The 20,959-nt window shown below is 40.2% G+C and overlaps 2 protein-coding genes across 3 annotated transcripts; one reads left to right on the top strand and one right to left on the bottom strand.

Annotated features, from left to right (window-relative positions):
- Window positions 1–76: 76 nt before the first annotated feature.
- Window positions 77–4,944, bottom strand: mrpl10 (mitochondrial ribosomal protein L10). 2 transcript variants are annotated; one of them, XM_023814302.2, is made up of 5 exons: window positions 4,872–4,944; window positions 4,162–4,328; window positions 3,141–3,305; window positions 1,341–1,485; window positions 77–656 (listed from the first exon to the last, which is right to left on the bottom strand). In XM_023814302.2, the coding sequence occupies exons 1-5, from the start codon at window positions 4,909–4,911 to the stop codon at window positions 412–414; spliced, it is 762 nt and encodes a 253-aa protein (XP_023670070.1). In that variant the 5' UTR covers window positions 4,912–4,944; the 3' UTR covers window positions 77–411. The 2 variants fall into 2 exon arrangements, with proteins under 2 accessions (XP_023670070.1, XP_023670071.1); XM_023814303.2 differs by having other exon boundaries at window positions 4,162–4,325; window positions 4,872–4,941.
- Window positions 4,945–5,985: 1,041 nt separating this feature from the next.
- On the top strand, window positions 5,986–20,670 carry pnpo (pyridoxamine 5'-phosphate oxidase). The gene is made up of 7 exons (XM_023814386.2): window positions 5,986–6,215; window positions 6,759–6,883; window positions 9,738–9,837; window positions 10,532–10,585; window positions 11,747–11,875; window positions 19,204–19,274; window positions 19,501–20,670. Exons 1-7 carry the CDS (start codon window positions 6,006–6,008, stop codon window positions 19,661–19,663), a joined length of 852 nt encoding a protein of 283 aa, XP_023670154.1. The 5' UTR covers window positions 5,986–6,005; the 3' UTR covers window positions 19,664–20,670.
- Window positions 20,671–20,959: the final 289 nt, after the last annotated feature.

The following is a 20,959-nucleotide window of genomic DNA, read 5'->3' as shown; positions in this document are numbered from 1 at the left end:
TGAACCCTCTACAGTGGAGGATCAAAACTTCATAAAAAAATTAAATCTGTTAAATCAATGTAGATCACAGGGAAAATGAAAGCTGTTGATTCCTTTTAATAAGATCCACCATGTTTTTTTATGTATTATTTACCCAGAATCTACACAAATATTTACAGGGTACTTTAAGCACATAACCAAACAATAAAGACACACAGGATTACCAGCCATCCACATAGAGCAGGGCTGCACAGGTCAGCTCCACAGTAACCAGACCTGCAAGTTTTAGAAAACATCATAATTCACAGCTGACTCTCAGGTGACCGGCTGTCCAAGTTCAATCATTATGGAGCCAAGGCTTCCTGGAACATGGCACTCGCTGCAGGTCTTGGGGACAGGAGTTCAGCACCCCCAATACCTCCAGACCTGCCCTTATGCTACACTGTCCTGTGCCTCAGGTCCAGTCTCCTGGGATGGCCCGTCGATGACCTGCTGCTTGAGGTACTGCTGGAGAAGAGCGGACAGATGGGCAGGGTGACGGTGCAGCATTGAGGAGGTCTGGGAGCTCAGCAGACTGAGGCCACCCAGGACCTGCCCCTGAACCGTGGCCAGCGGCGGCAGTTTGGAGTAGCTCACTATGCCCTGCCTGCTCATCAGCGTGTCGTCCACACAAGCTCCTGCAAGAAGGACAGAAGCAAGTGAATCACCTTATGTGTTGAAGATCGTCATTCAGAAATTCAGAGAAAATCTTTAAAAGAGCGCTGAGCCATCATGGATCTTCAGCATGAAAATGTCCTCTTCACTGACCTGGCACACTGGGATTTTTTTAGAGAGGAGAATGCCTTCTACTGGCCAAATTTACAGTAGTATTACTTGCATGAAAAATATACAATGAGAGACCTAAAAAAAGTACTTAGCACTGTTGTACAGTGTAATGAGTTTAGACTCATTATAGTAACCAAAGAGCACATAAATCTGCAGCTATCATCATATTAACTTTCCCTGAAATAAGATAATTTCAGATGTAGAAAATGTATGAAAGTTAATATACAATGTATTGAAACTTTTCAGAACTGTGTTCTATGAAATGATTTGTATGCTAAAACCATAGTTAAATATTTAGCATAATAATATTAAATATTTAGGGATCTTTTAATCCCCTATCACAATAACTGCTCAAGAAGGAAACACAAAGCCAAATACATTGCTATGAAATCATTGATTATAGGCAGTTAAGAAATGCAGTGCTCTTAAAGCGGGACTCTTCTGGTGTGTGATTCAGTGTGTCAGTGATGGTCACGCGAAGTCTGACAAAACCTTTTACTGCTGTTTGGAGATTTCATAACTGTGGGTTGACTTACCAACCAGTACCAGCTGTGGGAAGCTCTTCAGGATCTGCAGAACCTCTTTCAACTTGGGCTCCTTGCTAACAAACAGGACTGTGGAGCCAATGAACAGGGGCTTCATGTTTTTGTGCATTGAATCTGACAGAAAGTCTCTCATTACCTGCAGACAGAAGCAGAGCATTATGGGTAAGCTTCAACTTCCATCCACTGAGAATCATGTTCATACCAGGGGTTTTCACCTCGGGGTATGACAAGAAATATTAAAGGCCACCCCAGCACTTAGTTACTTAAGTGATCATGCATGTGGTCAGTGGTCCATCGCTTTGGTCTATTTTCTCTGGGGGAAACCCCAATGGAAAGTCCTAGTTTATATAATCAACGGCACATTGCCCATCTAATAATATGCCTGAAAACACATTGTACAAAGACGTCTTTCTCAAGAGTTTCCCCATGTTTTGGAAGTTGTATTTGGAAAATAAAAGACGCAATTATAAATTCCCAGATTACAGTCATTAATGCTGCTGACCAATGCTTATACTGTGAGCACTTGTTCTTACCATAGTGTGACTGTCACACCAGGCCCTTCACCACTGTCCATATACAGAACATTCATCTTCATAAGAATGATCGTGCATTCAATTCAGCATTGAGTTGTACAGAACAAGCATCAGCTGTCTAATTGTCACTCACTATAACATCACAGCTGTGACAGAAGTTGATTTTGGCATTTTATATCCAAAGTCCATTATATCCAGAGTTGCTGTTTGCCCAGAACACAACTACAGGACACCATTTACTCATGCCACACCCCAGCAGACACACTTGTGGTATAGATTATTATATTGTACATGTAGTAATCCAGCTTTACCTGACCAGATGAGTGACTATTAATAATCCCGACTACATACGTATCTGCGCAGGATATCACCGGCACGCCTCGCGCCTTGTAGGCGGAGCCTGCATGTCTGTTATAGCCAAACAAAACTACAGCTAAAAGCGGCCCTGGGGACCAAATTGTTTGTACGTCATAAGCAAAATTCCGTTATATGCGAGTCTGCTATATCCAATGCTTTTCTGCATGTTCTTAAAGGCGCACGGCCGGGACCGGCGGACCCCATCCGTTATAGACGATATTCCGTTATAAGCGAGTCCACTATAACGGAATTTTACTGTATTGTCATAAAATCAGTTTCTAAAGAGGACACCTGCCGCACACCAATTAAACCTGCAGAATACCTTTCATTTCGAAAGATTTGTTTTATATCTGGAGCATGCAAACATAGCTAATAAAGCCATGGATTCAAGAATGGGCTACAGATGATATAGAACACCTACTATCCTGCGTGCAAAAGGCAGGGATCATACAGTCAAAAGATTCAACTCTCATCATAAATATATATGTTAATGCAGAATCCATTCCCCAGTACAGGCAAGGCCCCCAGATGGGTGGGGGCCCCCGAGGGTGGCTGATGACATAGTATATCGCAACGACAAATCTGCTTTATTTGTGTATTCTGTTTTTCACAGTAAAATTAAAACAAAGGAATTGTTGTTTATTAAATTAGTTTTGCTGAAATTATCAATTTACACTTCACAGTAAAATAAAGGCAATAAATTTTACCATGCTGGGTGGGGTATGTTTTGGGCTCCCAGTGCCTTTTGAATCATCTCTGTACATACACGTCTATCAGATACTTACTGCAGGTCCAGGCAGGAAAGCCTTGCAACTCTGTGGCCCCTTTAACACAGTGAAACCACAGCTACAAGCTTCATCTCAGAGGAAACACCTTCCTAAGCTCTGGAACTCAGCCTCACCTGGTTTGGGAAGAACTTGACACTGACGTCATGCTTGTGAAGCCGGTGTCTGAGCTGCAGCATGTCCTCAGTGGTGGTGGCATTGTTCTGAACCACAACAATCATCTTAGACTGCTGGAATGTGGCCTGCACCTCCCTCTTTATGAAGGCAGTCATTCTGCTGTCCTAGTGCAGCAGACGAGAAGATAGAACGCTAATCAGTCAATAAAACCTATACAGACAGCAGCAATCTTTGACTGTAGTGCGATTTTGCTGACTCTCACAAAAACAACATGTAGATGCACTAAAGAGCAATCCAAAATAAAGGAGCTGAGGTGGAGATAAAATATATCACTTTAAAATGGAGTAAAGCATCAAACTGAGTTCATTTTGCTAATCAGCAGGTAATATATTTCCAAAAGATTATAGGCTAGAGATATGAGAACTTTGTTTTTCCAAAATAAACTCACACTTATACACACTACCTTTGGACATCAGTAGATATTTCTTAATGAGTTTTTGGCCAAAATCTTTTGAATGTAAAATTTCAGTGTTCTGCAAATCAGTAGCCTCGGTGGACACTTGCATAGCCTATCTCTAACTCACCTTTCAGCCAATGTGTTTGTATTGGGATCAATAAAGTTAATCTTAATATTAGAACAAATGTCTTCTGTTCAGTTACATTGTTTTAAAATTGAATAAGACCAAACTGCATGTGCATGGCAATATACTGATTTTAGTTCTATTTAATGAAACATTTTATACTGAAACATAATATAAATACAATGAAAACTTAATGTACATTTATTGAGTAATTCCTTGAATTTAGTGTATTGCTTGGTTAAGTTAAGGCAACATACAGATAGTATAAAATGCAGGAAACCAATATATAACTACCAGACATTCAGAGTACAACCAAAATGAATGATGATGAGGGTACAAAGAATATGAAATAGCAATGTAGTTATAACAAAACACCAATGACACTTTCAGTGGCACTCTGCCTCTATTAACCTTAACAAGTCACAACCTACTGACTTGCCTGCTTTGTCTCTCTGGTGCGGGACACTCTGAAACATTCCTCAGGTTTGGGAGGGATGTATTCTGTAATAGCCAGCAGTTTCTGCTTAAGGAAATGCACTGGCTTCCTGTGCCTGGTGACAGCCTTGGAGCCATAGCGAACACACTGTCTCAGTGGCAGCCATCCTGCTAGAGATAATCCAGTAATTGATCATTTTCACAATTAAACATAACCTCAGAACTTGCAACAATGTCATACAGAATATTCAAGCATGGAAATAAATATACCAATTTATGTGTTAGCTTTACACACTCCAGCAGCACTCAAATACAACATTGACAAGTTTTTATTTCAACTTCAAAAATGTAAAATTTAACTTTTCACATTACTACACTAACTACCAAATTGCAGAGCATACCACTTGGAAGCTTAGCAATTATTGAGGCAAAGCCGCAAATGAAAAAGAATCCCAAACGTCTGCTGAACAACGCTTGTTCAGATTATTTGGAAATAATATAATTATTAAATACAGGAAAACCCAATGCGTCCTTTTCCTATTGGAAATATAATTTCGTTATCACACACTGTTATCACCTAGCCTAATTATTACTTATGCTGACTTCTAAAGCGTCGTAGCTCGTCTAAAGCACAACGTTTGATTGTTCCACGCATTTAAACAATTTTATTCGCATCTAATCATCTGTCTACATATTGCAATAGCAGTATCATACCTTGCTTCGGCAAGAACGTGAAGCACAAGGTCGCCGCCATCTTTGACCGGAAATGTCGTTTCACGTATGAACGTAGGCGTATACATTGTAGTTTTTTCAGTTCCTATGTATCGTCTAGTATTATGATCGGTGTACCAATGGAATTGTAGTATATCTGCTATACTACGTACTTCTCACATTGACAAGAACGATGCTTAAATATTCCTCATAATATTCCAAGACACTACAAAAATAAAAACTGAGGAGTAATGTGAAACATTCATGGTACAGGTATTCTGTTCCAATCATAAGCCAAATTAACTTGTCGTGTCATCCCTGCCATGATAGGAAATAACCACATTTGCAAGGGATTGTTCGAAGATTGTCTAAACACCTAGTTCAGTAGTTAGACAGAGAATATACTCTGTATCTATAAATATAACAATATTCCAAAGTTCCAAATTATCGCATTTCATTGTGTTTTACATTTGTCATAGTACATTTATCGTAGGGGCGGCATGGTGGTGCAGTGGTTAGCACTGTTGCCTCACACCTCTGGGACCTGGGTTAAAGTCTCCGCCTGGGTTACATGTGTGTGGAGTTTGCATGTTCTCCCCGTGTCGTCGTGGGGTTTCCTCCGGGCACTCAGGTTTCCCCCCACAGTCCAAAGACATGCTGAGGCTAATTTGAGTTATTCAATTGCCCATAGGTGTGCTGACAGAATGGTGTGTGAGTGTGCCATGTGATGGGCTGGCCCCCTGGCCAGGGTTGTTCCCTGCCTCGTGCCCATTGCTCCGGACCCCCCGCGACCCAGTAGGATAAGAGGGTTGAAAAATGGATGGATGGATGGATGGATGGACATTTATCGTAAAAATTAAAAAAATTAATGCTAGAAAACACAAATACCATTCCAGTATGACATACATTTGAAAATTAGTGGTATGTTGGTAGGTAAATTGTATCTTATTTATCTAAGTATCAACAGTGTTATATAATTACATAAACTGTCAGACAAAAGATAGATTTTTTTTTTCAATTATGAATAGTAGTTTAATGAATTTGACCGTGGCGCTGTCGCCAAAGCAACAAGAAAAACATACTGGGATCCTACTGGGATTTTCATGCGCAAATATGTGTGTATTTACGTCAGGTAAAATGTCACGATGGCTGCGTTGCACAATCGTGATACGCAATTTGGGCACATCAATAAAGCGGACGGCGAATTTCTGGAGTGAATTCCAGCTTCCGTTTGGAACGGGCTTGTTCTTTAGTGCGCCTGCTTCGGGTTTCGGGAGAGGACCGATACAGGACAGTGCAGGCATGGATCTCAGTGACATGAGAAAGACATACAAGGCAGATGAGGAGGTTAGCTTATGCGTGTCCGTTACGCTATTTACCGCATTCGGCTGTGGAGCTATGTTGACCATTCATAAAATGTACCTGTAGTCTTCGCTGTGTCTTCCAAAGAGGGCACATGAAATACAGTTATGCATGCTAGCTCTGAAGCTTGTAAGACCGATACGATATTATGTAATGGCTCTCTTGCTTGGTTCAAGGTCTTATGATCGTATTTCTCCTATTACCGTCTGAAGATATTGTGTCCATTTAAATCTAACAAAAAAGTGAAACGGAGGCGTGCGTGTAAATTTAGACATTTATTCATAATACAGTCAAATCATGTATATTAGCCGCAGGTGCTGTCTTAGGTTTTCAAACGGGCCGTATCAAAGTGAGTACGACGAACTGTACTATTTCTTACATTTGGAGCGCTTCAGAGAAACGCAGTGTTTAAATGAGGCTTATTTTATGTTTAAAATATTTTTACGCATGTTAATGTGGTGAGAGATGTGACTCCCTCCAAATCAGTCCTGGGGTATGAGTCTGATTAGCGATGTCCTTGCCTGGCAGTGCTTTGAGGAGGGTCACTTGGCGTCCCTGGATCCCATCAAGCAGTTTGGCGATTGGTTCAACGAAGCGGCCATGTGCCCGGAAGTGGGAGAGCCGAATGCCATGTGTCTGGCCACATGTACAAAGTAAGGAATGACTTTAAAAATCAGGATAAAATTGCAAGGAAGTAGTAAAGCATCTATATGGAAATTTCGACAACAGTCAGTTTAATTTTGTTTAATCAATATGTGATTATCTTGTTGGTTTACAGTAGGGTTGATACTGTCGTTCATTGTAATAATCGAATAATTTACCGATTGATTTGACGATTAAATGAGTAATAGTTTATATGAAATTAAAACACTGGCGCAAGGTAGGAACCAGTCCTGGACGGGGCGGCACCCCATCGCAGGGTGCACACTCATTGCCAGAGGTGGAGATTTCAGGTCCAAAGAGTACAAATCCAGACCAGGATTTTGTTTCAACCAACCAGTTGAGTACTCTGTGACGGTGACTCTTTATGCTCAACTGGTTGGTTGAAACAAAATCCTGGTCTGGATTTGTACTCTTTGGACCTGAAATCGCCACCTCTGCTCACTGCGCTCCTTGCCTAAGTTGCCACCCTTGACCAAATAAATAATTCAATAATAACGACGTCGTCTTCAACACGTCGGCAGTTAGACTGATTTGTTGAAGTACGCCCCTACGTCTCATACCTGCGTGCCTCAGGTGCTTTATTTTTCCATATCGAAAGTGATTGCTGTAGTCCAGGGCTCACCACTTCAGTCGCCCGCGGACCTGTTCTAAAAATAGCGCAACTCTCCAGTGAGCAGCGTCTAAAATTTAATTTTATCCTGTTTCTATTCTTCTTTAATCACATTTGCATTTATATAGATTTGAAAATAACAATATATCTTAAAAAAGCATTTAAAACGTGTTTATTATACACGAATTAGTTTCATAAAATCATAAACGTGATCAGTGTCTTCACTTAGATGAGTATCGTTAATAATAATATATAACTAAAGGTAAACTGAGCAAATATGTTATTTAAGAAGAGTGTATCAAACTGGTAGCCCTTCGTATGGCTCAGTACCCGTGAAGTAGCTCTCAGTTTCAAAAAGGTTGGTGACCCCTGATCTAGTCAGAGATCTTCTGTTCTCCAAACTAAGGGTTGCCGACTCTTACACGCCAGGCGTGACACTCAGACGTTGACTCTCACGCTCACGCAAGAAATCTCCCGGCAAATCTATTATTCCATGATAAACCTAAAATTAGTTACGTCAAAAGCATTGGTGTAATTTGCAAACCCTATGGGCTATTTACAAGGTAATAAAATTGTTACATACATGTAAATGCGTGTGCATGTGTGTGCAGACTTTTCTCGAAAATCTCACACCAGCCAGCTCACCAAAGTAAACAACCCTGTGAACTGACTGACCGTTTTGTTTTATGCAAGTGTATAGACGTCACAGAAACACTAAATTATATATGTAGCCTTTGTAACCTTTTTGAATTACTTTTCTGTCATTTTTTTGTGTGATTTGAACACCAAAATAACGTTACATTATTTACGCGAGTTTATCTATGTCTACATTGATAGCTATGACAACCAAGCTAAGGATGAGTTAATGAAGTTTAAAAAGCTTTGTTTGGCAGCTTATTAGTTTTACGATGTTACAGGCTCCTGGTTATAAAAAACTGCTCTGACATCAAGAGCTCGTTTTCTTTTAATACCTATGTATGTTGTGCTGTAAACTTGTCTGATACAAACTCATTATCATGCAATAGGTACATTTATCAGGGTAGTAAGTGTAGGCCTGTATATAAATAGCATTAGAACATATATGCAAATTAACCGCATCAATAAAAACTAAGAATAATATCTTCTGTTCTACAAAAAGTTACTGATATCTTGTTGGATGGCTAGAAGAACACAACCTGAGTCCCAAACGTTACCAGCCATTCCACACAATCATTAAATTTAACCACCAGCTCATAACTTTATTTTAATTAATTAACTCAATGAGGTACTGATTAGACAAACAACATGTGCGAGTGATTCAAAAGATACATGAGTGGAATGGATGGATGCTGCAAATGCTGACTTTAGGAGAGGTTTTGAAGTGGTTAAGCTGACACACTTTGACAGGTATAAATCATAGTTTTACAAAAACATGAAGATCATTTAAATATAATTTTCTATGACTGCCCAAGACTTTTGCACAGTATTGTATTTATTTCTCACAAAATCAAAATGACAGTGTGCATGTTATTTCCACAATGAGAACATAAAAATAATAAGAAAAATTAGGCTAATTCCCCTATAAAGGCTATACTACCTGTTTATCTTATTTTTTTTAAATTGTTATATTTTAAAAAATGATATATTTTTTTTTGTAACACTTTACTTGAGGGGGCACAAATAATATAGTACAGGGGTGTCAAACTCCAGTCCTGGGGGGTCGGAGCCCTGTGTAGCTTAGTTCTTTCCCTGTTCCACCACAAATGATTCAGCCCAAGAGCTGTGTGGCAATTAGCACAAGGAGTTGAATCAGGTGTGTTAAACGAGGGGAAACCCAAAAATGTGCAGGGCTCCGGCCCCCCAGGACTGGAGTTTGAGACCCCTGATGTAGTAGGACACTCTTATTTAATACAGGCCTATTAATTAACAAGAAACTCAGTTTAGTTTTCTGATAATATTCAATAAATAAATATGTAAATGATTATTAAAATGACCATTTACAATTTCAATTATAATTTAAATAATGATTTAAATGACACTTATAAATAATTATTTGAGTTACATTTATTTATTGACTTTTGTCACAAAACACCCTCCATAGTTACGTACGGATCCCATGTTAATTCATCATTAAACATAATTTTTTTTTATTTTATTTTTTTACGCCAAAATCATAAATGCAGCTCTGTCACCTACCTTTGCAAAGGTATGTAAACATGAGGCTAAAGTAATTTAGAGGGTTTATTTCCCTGCAGGGAAGGAATTCCATCTGCCCGCATGGTGCTGCTGAAAGGCTACGGCCACGAGGGCTTCCGCTTCTTCACCAACTACGAGAGCCGTAAGGGTGCAGAGCTGGTGAGTCGCAGACTGCAGGGAAAACTGCTGGAAGTCGGTGCCTGACTGACTGATATTACATGATGCTCAAAGCTTTTTTGCTTAATAGCTCCAGATATTCATTAAGCATGACGTTACGCGGCATACTGAGTAAAAGAATTTATATTCATTTCATTAGTTTTGCCTAAAATTATATTGGTGAATTTATTTGACAATTTATTATTACTACTAATTTTAACAAATCATCATTTCCAAAAAAAAGAATGAACTTCTTCAGGAAGGAAAGTTTTGACAAGCAGATGTATTTTCTGATAGCTTTGTGTCTTCATTTTCTGCTTAGTTTTTTACCCTGCTGTTTACTTGTTTAAAGATGAATAATGGTGACATGATTAATCGAGAGTAATCAAGAGATTAACTTCTAATACTTTATTTTTAACCACATAAAATTATTTAATTAGTTCTTCTCCCAAACCTTAGCATTTTCCTTTTATCATTACATACAAATAAATATAAATGCACTTTGTCTTTTTTCTTGTTGCTAGTGTTGTATTGCAGATATTATTTGTCCTTAATTAACATTAAGGCCTAACTGCTTATTCTGTTGTTGTTTCAGGAGCAAACCTGAAGGGGGGGGGGGGGGGTGGCATGTAACAAAAAATCTGTTAGTTTTATTAACAGGGTCATATTTGTACATCTGTTTTTTTATATCCTGTAGGACAGTAATCCTTTCGCCTGCCTTGTGTTTTACTGGGAGCCTCTAAACCGACAGGTGAGAACAAATAACAAATACAAATAAATTTAAGATTACTTTGTATAGCCAGACATGTACTTTTTGTAGTACAATACAATCTCGTTATAACGGACTTTAAGGGATCTTGCAAAACAGTCCGTTATATCCAAAATCCGTCATATCCAGAGTTGCTGTTTGCCCAGAACACAACTACAGGACACAATTTACTCATGCCACACCCCAGCAGACACACTTGTGGTATAGATTATTATATTGTAACTGTAGTCATCCATCTTTACCTGACCGGATGCGTGACTATTAATAATCTCGACTACGTACGTATCTGCGCTGGATATCATCGGCACGCCTCGCGACTTGTAGGCGGAACTGCATGTCCGTTATAGCCGAACAAAACTACAGCTGAAAGTGGACCTGGGGACCAAATTGTTTGTCCGTTATAAGCGAAATTCCGTTATATGCGAGTCCGCTATATCCAATGCTTTTTCTACATATTCGTAAAGGCGCACGGCCGGGAACAGTGGACGTTATAGACGATATTGCGTTATAAGCGAGTCCACTATAACGGGATTTTACTGTACCAGCTCTGTTAATGTTTACGGATTGTCGGAGCTGTAATACAAAATGGCTGGAGAATGTGGGTTAAATGAATTCTAACATGTTCACGCCTCATTCTAACAGTTAACAGTGCTGTTTGTTTAGTAAGGTCATCCATATATACTGTCAGATTACTATTGCAGCTATTGGACACATTTAACATTTAGGATCTAAGTAAATGCTTTTCCTTCCCCAGAGTAATATCATAAGAACATACAAAGTAATATCATAATATTAATATATTATCATTTGGAAACATTTGTTTTTCTGTCTAAAAGAAGTTTATTTTGTTGTGACATTAAGTTCACTACAATCATGTAAACTTCTGTAATTTCTGTGAATGTGTATTATGTGTTCATATGAAATTTATTTTGCAACTGTGACTTCCATTATAACGTCATTGGCAGCATAATGGCTTGAAGTCAGGAATAATATAGAAGTTTGCCATTCCTGTAGTACCTAAACAATAAACAATATTGAAATACACTAAATATAGTAATAGCTAAATGATGCTTGAGGTGTCATTGATGCACATGTATGTTAGCGGTGATGTGCTTCTGCCATCATTTCTCGCTTCTTGTACAGATTCGTATCGAGGGTCCTGTGGAACGTATTCCCCACCAGTCCTCCGTTGACTACTTCCAGTCCAGACCCAAGGGCAGCCAGATCGCCGCAGTAGTGAGCAGACAGAGCAGCGTCATCCCCAGCCGGGAGGTGAGACCTTTCCTACACACTCCACCCCAGTCGGGTGTTTTTCTCCCTTCCCAGGGGGTGAAAAGCTGTTATCCTCTAAGGCAGTACCTGCTTTTTTCTTTGTCACATATAACCCGTGATGACTCGATAATTCCCAAGGTTTTTTTTTTTTTTTTTTAATATGTATAATCGGAGCAGGAGAAAACCTGACAAGGCTTGGCTTCTTTCTGGCTGCATGAGAGCACAACAGAAGGCTGATAATTCAGCACCATCCTGGGTGACTGCTTTATCACCCAGCAAAGTAAAAACAGATTGAGCTGGAAAGTGCAGTGATTGTGAAATTGCAGTCAGCGTTACCATGTGGGCTGGAGCCTGACCGCCTGTGGATTTTTGGGCTCAGTGTTGATTCTTCCATATGCCCACAATTAACGTTTTAGAGGTAAATTAAATGGTGCAGGACATTGTTTCAGCATATGCAGTTTAAGAAGAAGGAGTTGCCTCATTTAGCACTGCAGTAAATGTATAACATATTCAGGTTATTTTTACAAAAACTCATTTAAGAAATTATATTAACATAAGGAATGCAAAAAGTTATTTTTGCTTATGCCACTGGTGAGTTTGCGATTTGTTGTGTATACTTGTAACATTTAATGCATGGAAAATGCTTGATTAATCTAAGATCTCAAAAACCACCCCTCTACTCCGCTGCAAAATTCTGTTTAAAATATTTATTATGCTTGTAGGAAAATGTACATTTCAAAATGAAGGATTATTAATCATAGTGCAGATGAAAATAGCGTATGCGATTCAATTTGTCCATCGGCAGATAAGCTTTCATCTCGTTGCTGTCTAACACTATACCCAAAAATTCCAAGGAAGTGAGCGGACCGATGGTTTTCTCCTCCGATATGGGGATGCCTAATTCGGTAAAAGTATTTTTTAATTTGGACAGCGAGGTGCCGGGTTGTGAGGAAGCCAATGCGTCGGAGTCTGCAAGACGGGGGCGCTTCGGGCAGGAGGAGTCTATCTGGGCGGCAGACCTTTTGCAGGGGGGTCCGGAGAAGCTGGCAGCCCAGCCGGCGAAGAGGGCGCAGTCGGTAAATGAACAGCGGGCACAGTCGGAGAGAAGGCGGCCGGTGTGAGTACGGCCAATGAGGATCCGGGCACTCGGGGGAGGTTAAGGGCGATCTGTATGATCTCTGAGCGGGAGAGATCGGGAGGACGTGAATCCCTACTTCCTCCACAAAACTCCGGAGTTGCTGATCAGACCATTGACGGATGTCCCGGCTTGGAGACAGCTGAGAAAGTCGCGCGCTTCTCCGCAGTGGACTGGAGGCGCCAAAACCTTCACCGAGAGCGGGTGAAGGAGAAACGAAATCCCCAAGAGGAGGCGGGACGTCGGAGTCAGACATGACCTAGACAGGGATGAGCCAAGACAGCGAGAAAAGGATCAAGGCAGCGAACCGAATAGCTGTAACGGCAAAGACGTGGGTTAGACTTACTCCTTAAATAAAACCTGGAGCGATGCAATTGGATACACTTGCATTCATTAGGTCACCTTGTTTGAACTTTAGTATTCACTTTCATTTGTCAATCGTTGCACCCGGCAGGGTGAAAAACATTTTAACTATCTGAATAATTATTATGGATGATACATAGTGTATAGTGTCACATATTGAGGACATATTTCCTGCTTGCTAGAAATTTATTTGCAAACATAGACAGTCTTTCTTAATGAACCTTAATTAAACGGACGCCACCATGTTGCGTTGTAAAAGGTCTTGAAAAGGCATTTTGCAAATGATTCAATTAATATACGATGAGAAACGTTCGAGGGTACAGTTTTGGAGAAGGAGAGTAGACCTTTCAACTGACCTACCATCAGGCAGTCATTAATGTTATAAGCATCATATGTAGTTTCTCACTGATGGTTAATAACATTGTTATTAACCATCAGTGAGAAACTACATATGATGCTTATGATTTGATTTTTTGAATATGTGAGGTTCCTTTCTTATAGCCAAACAAGCAGTTCTAGGTGTTTTGCTCACCAGGAATAGTTGTAATAAAAGAGTTCCAATAAATCTGCCATCCACTGATTTTCAAAATCCCTGTGTGCTGAGGATCCATTTCCTGGAGGAAGCAGAGTTTTTACAGAAAATGTACAGTAATATACATATACACATTACTTTTAAAAAGCCTGTATTATCGGTTTCATACATAATCATTGGGCTCTGCCTCTATGGTAGACTGACATTTAATCAACAGTTAGGGCTACTTGATATCTGACATAATATTGCCTATCAGATTGAGGTTGATTAAACAGTCAGTTTTTTTTATGGTAAAATGCAATATATTTTGATAACTATAAATATGATCATTATTATTATGTAATATATCCATGGTTTTTCTAAGTCATAATTTTAAGAATTATGTTTCTTTATTTTGTTAAAAGTATCAGTACACATTAACATGGATAATTAAAGGCCTTTTGAAAATCAATGGTCCTGTGCAATAGTTTGTCTTGAAGGTGATAAATGGCAGAATAACACTAGATTTAAAATGGGGAGTGAGGTGCCTAAGGGGGACTGATGATGTCACTTTCCTTGATGAGAAGCATTCATTCAAACTCCAGTCAAAATGATGAGGAAACCTGCCTAATGCATAAACCACATGAACAAAATATATGGGAGGGAGACATCAGCTTTGCCCCAAAGCCAGGAAGCAAAACAGTTTACTTTTCTGCATAGAACAATGTTTTCCAACTAAGTAATGATACGAAACATGAATCCTGACCACTAAATGCATGTCACGAAACACTGCCAAAAAATGGGTAGCAAATTATAAGACTGCTTTATATTTAGCAAAATAACATATACAAGGTCAGTGTATCTGTCACCTGTTTAACACCAAAAACACTTTCTCTTCTTTTTTTTAAGGCATATCTGAATAGGATTAGCAAATTGATTCTCTGTCTTCACAAATAACTTAAATCTAATTCTGTCCCCGAATTGACCAATAGAATGATTATCTCGACTTTTCCCCCTATGCTACATTCAGAGTCCCAGGGGGTCTTGCTTAACCATTGACCAGTTCAGTTTTAAGTAAATAAAATACAGTCACCCCTTCAACATGGCGACCCCCCCCCCCCCCCCCCCCCCCACTGCGGTGTCAATATATCACGGGGTCAGCATAAGAAATTTAAAAGGGGAGTTTTAGGGAGTTTTGAGAGAGCCACAAATGACACAGGAAGGCCAGAAGATGACACACAAAGAGTTTAGTGACTCATGAATACATAAAATACATGACCAGTGCTGGTTTGGAGGAAGCGTGTTTACGGCAGCCTCTTACCTGATATCGTGCAGTGATCTTTTCATTTGGCATTTCTCATATCTTTTCCTTTTGCCTCACTCTGCTGGTGCTCGCTTTGCTTGCCAGGGGTGGACGGGTCAACTCTATTAACTTATCAGTTAGGGTTCCTGATGTGTGTATCTACTTTTATACAGATTTCAACACTGAAGACCAAACATGTTGAATTATTTGTATATGCGTGAAATAATAAGTACGTTAGCATAATTTTGCATTGCAGTATTGGTTACCTATAATGTAAGATTACTTCTTAATTAGAAGTTGAATTTGTTGATGGTTGCAGAGTCAGATACTTTTGGTTGTCTGCATGCATTTGTTTTGCCTGTATCTCATGCATGTGACACACAGTGATCTCTTCTGTTATAGATCTGCTTTGCTGGAAATCTAAGCTAACCTCAACAGACTGGGGTCCTCTTTGTCCCCTATTGTTCACTGAGACATAATAGACTAATTTGGGAATTAAAATACACAGCGAGACAGTGTTGATCTGTAACCAAAATCTGTCTTGGTGTCTGATGGGTTCAGACAGATATGCAATAAAAAGACAAAAAGGTGGTGGTGGAGGGGGGGCATTCCCCATATTAATCTGCTCTTAGACCACCTGAGCCCTGGAGGGGGGTGACTGGGTTCATTTTCACTCAGGCCTTAGGGGGCCTTAACTGATCTTAATGGTGAAATATGAAACCCCTGCCTTATGAAATCAGTCTCCATTTAAAAATACTTGTCAGCTCTGTAATAATCCACTTTTCGTGGTGAGGAGCATACAGCTGTATTATCAGATCCCAGCAGGTGTTTTGCAGAATGTGCAAAATGGCCTCCTGACTAATTGTCCTCCTTTTGCATGGTCCCACTAAGACAATATATCAAATTACACATGAAGTGAATTTGTATTGTAGGATGTTCCAAATTAGTACAACATTGATGTTTATTATATTATGTAAATGGAATTTTGGTTCTGGATAGTCGTGTACCAATGTTGAACTGTTGAGCCAATACCAATTAGGCTTGGGCAGTATGACAGTATTATGTCATACCCCATTATTTAGAAACTTCAAAGGTATTAATTTTAATACCATCAAAAATACAGACAGTCCATTCTGCTAAACGGACACAGAGATGCTGTCAAAGAATAACACAGGTTAATGGCACAAAAACAAAATGCGTTGTGAATGCGCTATACACTGTTGGAGCATGCACAGCATACGTGAAACCTAGTGCACATGCGACCGCAGATCAGGGACAGTGGGGCCAGTAAACGAAGGGTGATCGTTTTTTTATCTCTTTGACAAGGAGTTGTCTCCTAGTTTCCCTAGTGCTCTACTGCCACACTGATGAGTCTGTTTGGGCTCTCTCTGATTCCAGAGTTTACATTAGCCTACAGGGTGTACAGTTATTTTGTAATACCGTTAGTGTTGTAGTCAAGACCGCCTAAACCGAGAACAAGACATTGCCAAGACCGGAGGGTATCAAGACCAAGACACTGCCGAGACTTGAGGGTACCAAGACCAAGTCCAAGACCAAGACCAAGACACACTGAGGCGAGACCAAGACCAATACTGGTCGAGACCAAGACCAAGACCGAAAACAGACTAGGGCTAGAATTGACATCACATTACTCAGATCAACTGTAGAGAAAAAAGGCATTGCTGTAAAGTGTCATTACTCGTTAAATCAAATTCATGTTATATTTTCAATTATATTGTCCATATGTCTTTCATTTAAAATCTCCCAGATTTGTCATAGTTATGAGGCCTGATGGGAAATAATATTCTCAGCAATCCTCCCCTATAACCATTTTATCAGACCTCGTCAAGGGAAAGAGATGGGATGTACCAGAAATATGTTCATATTAAGTCTCTTAAACCAGGGAGAGAGGCCTCGGGTAAGCTATGAATACGGCTATGTAATGATCCTCTGCTTTGAATTGAAGAGAATGAGCCTCCAGATTGACTTGCACCTCCAAGACCATGCTTTCTAATGAATGTAAAATACCTAATTTAATTGAATTATAACTATGCTATTAGTGCTGAGCGATAAAACGATCTCGATTTTTTATCGATAAAAAATAAGGACGATCACGATACACACAGACTATAAAACTCGATCAACCAAATTTGCTCCGTTTTAGAGAATGCGCTGAGACAGACAACTCGATGGCCTATCAAGCAGAGGTTTACTGAACGCCAGCACAAAAACCAATCACCAACGACGTTGTAATTTTGCCCATGCTCCCTTAAAGAAGCAATGGGTGCGTTCGACTTGGGCTTAGGTCTGTCTGCAGCTGACGCAACGTGGAGCGCGATCTGCCGGCGGCTGCAGGGGTGGAGTATAAACTGTCTGCAGCCAAGGCGGACAACTTCTACTCCTCGTAGTCTGTGAGACCTGACTGCAATGGCACCACTGCCAGAAGGGAGTAGATAAATCTATACAAATATCACCTGCATGCCTTCTTCACAGATTGGACGATTAAACAAATAAAGCAGCACAACATTACAGTAACTAACAATAAATAAACCACTAACTTACGTGTACTGTTAGAGCATTTATGTAATTTATTTAAACTTTATTTTACCAGGTAAATGAACTGAAACCAGTTCTCACTGCTTTATGTGCTTTTCGGGAGAAATAGCAGATAACGCATTGGAACTTCCTGGGATACAAACGTCATGCGTGTGACTAAAATCTTCAGCCAATAAGGGCAAAGTTATGTCGTCACAGAGGCGGTTCCAGTTTGTGCTGCACGGTCTCGAGAACTACAGCACTAAATACCGTCATATACCACATACCCGGTTGAAATGTCTAGAAAGTATGACGGTTTGAAAATGTAGACACTGCCCAAGTCTAATACCAATAACTGATATATTATTGTCTAATATCACTGAGACCAATAAATACATCCGATACATCGTGCACCTCTGGCTGATACGTTAACCGATACATCGTACACCGCTGGCTGATACATAAACCGATACATCGTGCACCTCTGGCTGATACGTTAACCGATACATCGTGCACCTCTGGCTGATACATTAACCGATACATCGTGCACCTCTGGCTGATATGTTAACCGATACATCTTGCACCTCTGGCTGATACGTTAACCGATACATCGTGCACCTCTGGCTGATATGTTAACCGATACATCTTGCACCTCTGGCTGATATGTTAACCGATACATCGTGCACCGCTGGCTGATGCGTTAACCGATACATCGTGCACCTCTGGCTGATACGTTAACCGATACATCGTGCACCTCTGGCTGATACATTAACCGATACATCGTGCACCTCTGGCTGATACATTAACCGATACATCGTGCATCGCTGGCTGATACGTTAACCGATACATTGTGCACCGCTGGCTGATGCGTTAACCGATACATCGTGCACCTCTGGCTGATACGTTAACCGATACATCGTGCACCGCTGGCTGATACGTTAACCGATACATCGTGCACCTCTGGCTGATACGTTAACCGATACATCTTGCACCTCTGGCTGATACGTTAACCGATACATCGTGCACCGCTGGCTGATACGTTAACCGATACATCGTGCACCTCTGGCTGATACGTTAACCGATACATCTTGCACCTCTGGCTGATACGTTAACCGATACATCGTGCACCGCTGGCTGATACGTTAACCGATACATCGTGCACCGCTGGCTGATACGTTAACCGATACATCGTGCACCGCTGGCTGATACGTTAACCGATACATCGTGCACCTCTGGCTGATACGTTAACCGATACATCGTGCACCTCTGACTGATACGTTAACCGATACATCGTGCACCTCTGACTGATACGTTAACCGATACATCGTGCACCGCTAGCTCTCGTCCCTTTGCTCCCAAATGGCTTGCCCTGGCATAACATTAAATCAGCACAGGACGCTTTGCTCTGTCACTTTCCTGACCACAACCCACTGCTCTGCATTGTCAGAATTGCAGGACTGACCTGTGCCTTATATCCACAGTACCTGAGACAGAAGAATACAGAGCTGGAGGAGAAGTACAAAAACACACAGGTCCCCATGCCAGACTACTGGTGAGTCCATCCGTGCTGCATGACCAGGCAGAAATGCCTTATCAGTGGTAGTTATTGGCATTTACATCACACTCAACTCCATTCCGTTTTGAAGATTCTCCAGCTTGATATAGTTAGCACGTATATTGCATATTGTACGTATGTGGAATGAAATCCCATCCAGATGCGAAGAGTCATGCTTGCATTTTACCCCCATCCAAACATCATGTCACCTTTCCCCCTTCAGGGGCGGCTACATTGTCAAACCCCACATGATCGAGTTCTGGCAGGGCCAGACCAACCGACTGCACGACCGCATCGTCTTCCTGCGGCCAAACAACGGAGGAGTCCTTGGGGAGATGCAGCACCAAGCAGAGGGTGGCTGGGTGTACCAGCGCTTGTCACCCTGAGGCTGGGACATCCAGCTGATTAGGGAGGGTACACAGGTCTCATACTTTGCATGTAGTCAAATCAGTGTTGAAGTGTAACATTCTTCGTATATACGAAATAGAAATAAGCTGTATAACAATACTCACAACATTAAACTGTGAAAAACCTCAAACCCAGGAAAATATGATTTAAACATCCTCAGTCATAATTTTACTGGCCAATACCATATATGATTTTGTTTTATGATTATTATCTGCTACAAGGTTTCTGGGATCACACAATACTTGAAATTTCTTTATTGAATCATGAACGTGTAGCCTGTAGGGTATGACAGTCATGTGATTTACTTGTGACTGAATAGCATTCCAACAATGTTAACATTATATGTTCAATTCCATATTACATTTACAAGGTTAACATACATTTGTATGCTTGATTCCAGATTACATTTTTATATGGTCTTTGTCCTGTCAGCAACAGACCCTGTATATAAATATATATTTGTAGCTATGCCATAGAGTTATATTTTACACATTTTACGTACCTTGAATTTTTTTCAGAATTGTCACTGTGGTATGTTGTAATATTGTATTGAACAACAGTTGTTGATTTCAAAATCACAGTACACAGCCTGTTCTTTCAGTCATTTCCTAATGGAATTTCATATTTCTGTCACATCAGAATGCGGAATCATTAGTATGTCTGCTCTGGGTGGCAGCTTGTTGTAGAGATAACACTGTTTAGTTCACTAGTTCAGAGGTATTTTTTTTTATGTTCCCCGGATAATGTTGTACATTGTTTTTCAATTATTCAATTATAACACGCAGAAGGATCCATATTTTATGCGAATTAACATTTGCATGAAAAGAATCATTTAAAAATTGAAATTGTGTATTAAATCAGGAATGAGTTTGTTTTTCTCTGCAATGTCTGATTTAGGTTAATTACACATAGATCTTAGTAGTGTCATCCCATGTTTCTGTCTAGCTGTTTGGACTTTTATTAAAAGTGCTGTATTATTCAGTGACCACTGCAGTGTTTGTTAATCTTTCATCAATTTCTGTAGGTCAGGTCCTGTAATTTCTGGAGGCTGTAAATCTCTACAAGTAAGTAATTTGTCCATGTTATGCGAAAATGGTTTGCCTTTGTAATAACATTAGGGCTACGTTCACACTGCCAGCCACATCGTTCAATTCCGATTTTTTGCTCAGATCGGATTTGTCTAGACGGTTCACATTCATAACTACAAGTGACCTGTATCTGACTGTAATATGAAGCGCGTGTCCGCGCTGTGCCATTTCTTTGGCAATTATTTC

This window comes from Paramormyrops kingsleyae, chromosome 5 (assembly GCF_048594095.1).
Source record: "Paramormyrops kingsleyae isolate MSU_618 chromosome 5, PKINGS_0.4, whole genome shotgun sequence".
Taxonomy (NCBI): domain Eukaryota; kingdom Metazoa; phylum Chordata; class Actinopteri; order Osteoglossiformes; family Mormyridae; genus Paramormyrops; species Paramormyrops kingsleyae.
The sequence above is the reverse complement of the archived record's forward strand: the minus strand, read 5'-3'. Positions and strand labels throughout refer to the sequence as shown.